Source organism: Pseudonaja textilis, chromosome Z (assembly GCF_049901715.1).
Source record: "Pseudonaja textilis isolate UNSWEBS1 chromosome Z, rPseTex1.2, whole genome shotgun sequence".
Classification (NCBI taxonomy): Eukaryota; Metazoa; Chordata; class Lepidosauria; order Squamata; family Elapidae; genus Pseudonaja; species Pseudonaja textilis.
Genome location: NC_142008.1, coordinates 105544944 through 105551345, shown reverse-complemented (window position 1 = coordinate 105551345; position 6402 = coordinate 105544944). Strand labels below are relative to the sequence as shown.

The 6402-nt window shown below is 36.8% G+C and overlaps 1 protein-coding gene across 1 annotated transcript; it reads left to right on the top strand.

The window, feature by feature from the left end:
* Positions 1-274: 274 nt before the first annotated feature.
* On the top strand, positions 275-1201 carry LOC148124206 (olfactory receptor 5V1-like). Its single transcript, XM_087918220.1, has one exon. The coding sequence runs from the start codon at positions 275-277 to the stop codon at positions 1199-1201; it is 927 nt and encodes a 308-aa protein (XP_087774346.1).
* Positions 1202-6402: the final 5201 nt, after the last annotated feature.

Here is a 6402-nt window from a genome sequence, read left to right as displayed (position 1 = left end):
ATTCCAAACTATGCAAATTAGTGTACTAGTCACTGAGACGTTACATAAATCTTAAAGAGATATTTTTATTTTCACTTGTTTGAAATCCACACAAATATATTTGGCTGGAAAAGAATCTAGATACTGAAAGGCATAGGTCCTGGATTTGATACATGATGGATTTTGTTTGTGGTTTCATTAAAATGTTCACAATTTGCATGGAATTTACTTTGTTTTTTTCCCCCTTTAAGCTACTTCACAACCACAACAAGGAGTAACTTATTTGGGATGAGGCATGAAAATACAGAACCAAACTATTCTTTCAGAATTCATCATCCTTGGCTTTCAAAACCTCCAGGAACTGCAATACTTGCTCTTCAGTGTATTTCTGACTATCTATTTATTCACAATGCTGTGGAATACTTCCATTATCACTATAGCAATTTTGGATCAGAAGCTCAGAACCCCCATGTACTTTTTTCTGGGGAACCTGTCTTTCCTTGACATCTGTTACACCAGCACCACAATTCCACAGATGCTGAATCTTATCCTCAAAGACAGAAATAGCATTTCTTATACAGCCTGTGTTCTCCAATTGTACTTTTTCTTCTCCTTTGTGGGGACAGAATGCCTTCTTCTGGCAGTAATGGCTTTGGATCGCTATGTTGCTATTTGCAATCCTTTGCACTACTCATTATTTATGAGAAGATGGGTCTGCTTCCAACTAGCTATAGCTTGCTGGATTGGAGGTTTTCTTAACTCTGCAATACATACTTATTTTGCCTTTCAGTTACCTTTTTGTGGAGATAACTTCCTAGAGGCATTCTACTGTGATATTCCTCCATTGCTAAAGTTATCATGTGGAGACATCTCTCTCAACCAAAAGCTTTTGCTATCTATTGGTTTACTCATAGCATGGACACCTCTTTTTTGCATCCTTCTCTCATATGCATCCATCATCTCCACAGTCCTGAAGATGCATTCTGCAGAAGGAAGACAAAAAGCTTTTTCCACCTGCTCCTCTCATCTTACAGTGGTTCTACTTTATTATGGCAGTTGCATTTTCACCTATTTGAGACCTGTTTCTTCCCAGTCTTCTGTTAATAACAAGCTGATCCCACTAATGTATAGCATCTTGACTCCATTACTAAATCCTGTTATATATACTTTGCGTAACAAAGATGTAAAGAATGCTTGGAGAAGTATAATGGGAAAGATTTAAATATTGTAATATTCAGGAAGAAGCATATAGGAAAAAAAGGGTTCCTCTTTTTTTCAGACAATGTGGTCTTAAGCTGGGAAGGGCTTATAGGTATTTTAAAGATGATAATACGAGCTCATTGTATTATAATGATATGATTTGAATTGCATGGAATTTCTTATGTACTTATGTATTTTTAATGAAGTTAATAAATGGTCCACAGTACACTGATACAAGCTAAAATAGAAATAGATAAATTACAGTTGCTTAAATAGACTGGCTTTTATTGTTGATGTTTTGTTTTGAAATTATACTTGGTAGATTTTAATCTGCTTTAAATTGCTAAAGCAGAGTTTACAGCTATTTGAACTATTTGTTCCATAAAAAAGAGAGAGAAAATGGACTACAAGGAGATAAAATATATTCACTCCCTTGAGTGACCCTTGTCTCGTGCTAATGACCTGGATATATAACATGAACTTGCCATTTTCTTTTTTCTAGCATTTGGCAAGCTGCCATTCTAAGATTCTTCTATGAAAGCGCTAACAATCCCTGACTAATTTTTCAGACTCAGATAAAGTCAGATAGATTTGCTACCTAACACCTTACTGTATTAGGTATCTAACTTTCAGGGTAAGGTTGATGTATACCTAATAAAAAGGTAACCATTAATTTCAGATAATCACTTCTCTGAAATAAATGTATATCAGTGACTCAAGCAGTGTCAGTTATTAATGCTGGCAAAATGCATTAAAAAGAAAGTTCCATAAAATTGGGTCCCCTAGTAGATGAAGACCTAACCTTTTTAAGAAAGCAATAATGATGAGAATGAGGAAGGAAGGAAGAGGAAAAAGAGGACAACCAGCAACAAAGTAAATTATAGCAGTGAGAGTGAGCTAGAGAACAGAAAGGTTTTCCTTGGATCTTCTCTTGTTTAATGTATTGAGCCATAAAGAGATCAATGTCTGTTGGGCATCTTATATTTTGTGTTTGTAATCAAACTACAGAGTTGTATGATTTACCTGGAACTCATCATCATTGGGAGAACAAGTTGTTCACATAGAAATGTCATGCTTTATCCAGGTACTCTTTGTTTATGAATTAGTGCCATTACCTTGATACAAATTCCCAAAGGATGTGAAGAGCATAAAGATGTCTATAATATGTTTAAAAAAGTAAAGAAAAGCTGCTTAAAGAAAAAAAATTGCTTGAGGAAGAAAAAAGAATTATGCAAATTCTACATTTTTTGCTCAAAAATGGAAAGAAGATATGTAACACTTATTTCTTGAAGAAATATGGTTCAATCATATGTTATTTGTTGCAGAAAATACTACATGCTCAATCTTTGTTAATATCCTTTGTACGTTGTAACAATCATTAATCACTTATTACATTGTAATTCTATCATATAGTATAGACATAAAATTGTAAAAACAGACCTTGTTGACTGAATTTATTCTTCTATGCTTTCCAGGTGTGGAAGAAATCCATATATTGAATTAGTTTTTGAAAAGTGCTTAGTCGTATATCTGTTCATGGCTATGGAATATTTTTACCATTATTAAAGTCAGTCTTGATCAAAAGTTCAGAAACTATACTTCTTCTTTAGCATCCTATCTATCCTTGATATTTGATAACTATCTAATTACAAATTGGAGATTCATGTATCTATTTTGTCACTTGAATAGGAATTCAACATTATTAGGTGGTTAATAGTTTGTGTCAGATGGTGCTTCATTCAAAATCCAAGAAAGAAATACTTAGACTCCATTAATTAGAGAAAAGATATATTTTACTGGAAGTCAAGTGGTAGCAAAAAAGAATTCTGAATCTGAGAAAATGAGCATGTAAATCACATATACAAAGTGATGGCAACATTCCCGTCCTCAATAGTTCAATTGGCTCATCCAATTAAAGCATCATCTGGGCATCTCCAGGGGGTGATGAGGCCTCTGTCCATTGACCTTGACATATTTTGATAAAGAGTTGCAGCTGCACATAGCATAGGATAGAAGCCTAAGCAAGAAATCCCCCCCACAACTTATACAGTTTTGTTTTGTAACACCTCCAGCTCGCTTCCCATAACCATGTCCCCCCTCCTCCCCCTGATATGACAGCAGAAAGATGCAAAGCAAAGGAAGAAAATCTTGAAGGCTGACATTCGGCCTTCCTTCAAAAGAGGTGTTAGCCCTATAAAAGATAAAAATAGAAGATAACAGAAAATATACATGTAACACTATAATACTATATTTTAGGGTTTATCAGGTTATTTAGTACGAAATGCCTTGATAAGCTTAGGCACTCTAACATCCTTCTGATTCACCCACTCAGACTGGGAAGGAGGAAAATGTTTACAAAAAACCCAATATTGCAGTCAACCCCTTTTTTTTCGAGAATCCACAATTTCTTTAACTTCAAAATGTTGTTCACCTTCAATTAGCAATGGCACAGGGGGATCAACCTGAGTCAGCCTCAAGTCGGAGGTATATTCAGGTTTTAATAAACTAACATGGAAGACAGGTGGATCCGTTGGAAGGTTTTAGGTAATTTTAGTTGGATTGCCACAGGTTCACAATTCGTTCAATTGGGAAAGGTCCAACATACTTAGGTCCAAGCTTTTTTGACTTTTGTGTGGTCTGCAAATATCTGGTGGATAAAAAGACCTTGTCACCAACTTGATATGGTTTTTGTGGAGTTCTCTTTTTATTTGCAATTTTTTTTATGGGCTTGATGAGCATCATCTAATGATTTATGGGTAACCGGCCAGGTAAGCTGGAGCTGTGTTATCCATTCATCTAATGACTGAATGTTAGGTTTCTCCTGTGGAAGCTTGGATATAGGTACAAAGTCTTGTCCTGAAGCCACTTAAAATGGAATAAACCCAGTACTACTACATACCAAATTGTTATATGCCACCTCAGCAAATGGCAGTAGGTCCGCCCAATCATCTTGCTGATAATTTATATAACATCTAAGATACTGTTCCAATACTGAGTTATTTCTCTCACAAGCCCCATTGGTTTGTGGGTGGTGGGCAGAGCTTAAGCCCTGGGCAGAGCCCAATAACTTTAGGAACTCCTTCCAAACGTTTGAGGTAAATTGGACAACTCTGTCTGTGTTCAGGAACCCCATGTAACCTGTAGACATGTAAAATAAACAGTTTAGCCAATGTTTTCACAGATGGGATTTTTGCACAAGGTATGAAATGTACCTGTTTGGAAAACAAATCCGTTACTACCCAAGTTACTACTGTATTTCCCCCACTTTCAGGTAATTCCACTATAAAATCCATAGAGATTTTCTTCCACAAAGCAGTTGGTCTAGCCACATTTTGTAGTAAGCCTGCTGGTTTACCAGGAGGCCGGTTGGCTGAGGCACAGATGGGACAGCTAGCCACATAGGTCTCAATGTCCTTTTTCAAGGTAGGCCACCAAAATTGCCTTATAACCAAGTGTAAGGTCTTCACGAATCCAAAATGTCCAGCAGCTTTAGAGTTATGAGCTTGCTGAAATATTTGGTTTCTCAGCTTTGCTGGCACATATAATTTGATCCCCACCCATGCCAATCCATCTCTACCCATACAGTTATTTGAGTGAGCAAGGAACCAATCATCAAGTTTTAGAGCTTCTTTTAATTGTGCAGTTTAATCATTTGATAAATCAACTTCTTTTTTTTCTGGGTTCTGGTAACCACTGGAGCCACCAACTGTTTGATTGGGACAATAGGCCGTACCACTTCTTGGTGAGCACTATTATATTGAGGTAATCTAGATAAAGCATCTGCCATGAAGTTCTTCCCCCTGGAATGTACATCAATGAAAAATTAAAGCGTTTAAAGTACTGCGTCCAGCGAATTTGCTTGGGAGAAAGTACTTTAAATGCTATTCTCAGATTCAAAATAATGTCAGATGGTGCTCCATTCAAAATCCAAGAAAGAAATACTTAGACTCCATTAATTAGAGAAAAGATATATTTTACTGGAAGTCAAGCGGTAGCAACAAAAAGACTTCTGAATCTGAGAAAATGAGTGTGTAAATCACACATATAAAGTGACGACAATGTTCCCACCCCCAATAGTTCAATTGGCTCATCCAATTAAAAGTTGTGTATAGCATCATGTGGGCATCTCCAGGTGGTGATGAGGCCTCTGTCCATTGACCTTGACGTATTTTGATAAAAAGTTATAGCTGTGCATAGCATAGGATAGAAGCCTAAGCAAGAACATCCCCCAACTTATACAGTTTTGTTTTGTAACACCTCCAGCTCACTTCCCATAACCATGTCCCCCATCCTCCCCCTGTTACTTATGACAGCCGAAAGATGCAAAGCAAAGGAAGAAAATCTTGAAGACTGACAGTTTGATCAAAGAATAAGTTTGGTGTAATGGTTAAGGCATCAGACTTGAAATCGGAGACTCTGATTTCTAGTCCAGCCTTGGACACAAAACCAACTGTGTGACCTTGGGATAGTCAGTTTCCTTCAGCCTTACAAAAGAGGAAATGGCAAACCATGTAAGAAAAAACAGGAAACTGCATGGGCTTGTCCAGGTAATCTCCAAAAATCAGACATGATTTTTATTTAAGAAAAATTGTGATTAGTCAGCACTGAATGGAAGTTGAAGAGGTCTGATCCCTGTCTTTGCTTTGTGGAGATGGGTCAGTATTTTCTCCATTCCCATTTAACATCTAAATAAAACCATTGGAGAGATCATATGTCAATATGGAATGACGTATCATCAATATGCTGAGGATATTCAGCTATAAATCTCTGCCCATGGTGAGCTAAATGATTCTGTGACCACCCTCTCTTGGTGTCTGAAACCTGTTGAGGTCTGGATAGTGAAGAATGGGCTAAAACTAAACCTTGGCAAGACAGAGAGGCTCTGGTCCTTGGTTCTTGGAAAATTATTACCTTTGATCATGGATAGGGTTGCACTGCCACCAGACTTACACATTGCATAATATTTATTTATTTATGTGATTTGATTTGTCAATTGCTTACAAGATAATAGGTATAAATATAAACATAGGTATGAATACATGAAATGGATACATATAAGAAAAATAAAAAGAACCAATAGGACAGGGACGGTAGGCACGTTGGTGCACTTATGCATGCCCCCTACAGACCTCTTAGAAAAGGGTCAATAGTAGACAGTCTAAGGTTAAAGTTTTTGGGGTTTGGGGAAAAAAAAAACACAGTCAGGTAGAGTATTCCAGACAT

What these genes read in the sequence shown, in the direction of transcription:
- LOC148124206 (XM_087918220.1), top strand. Translation starts at nt 275, where the DNA reads ATGAAAATACAGAACCAAACTATTCTTTCAGAATTCATCATCCTTGGC.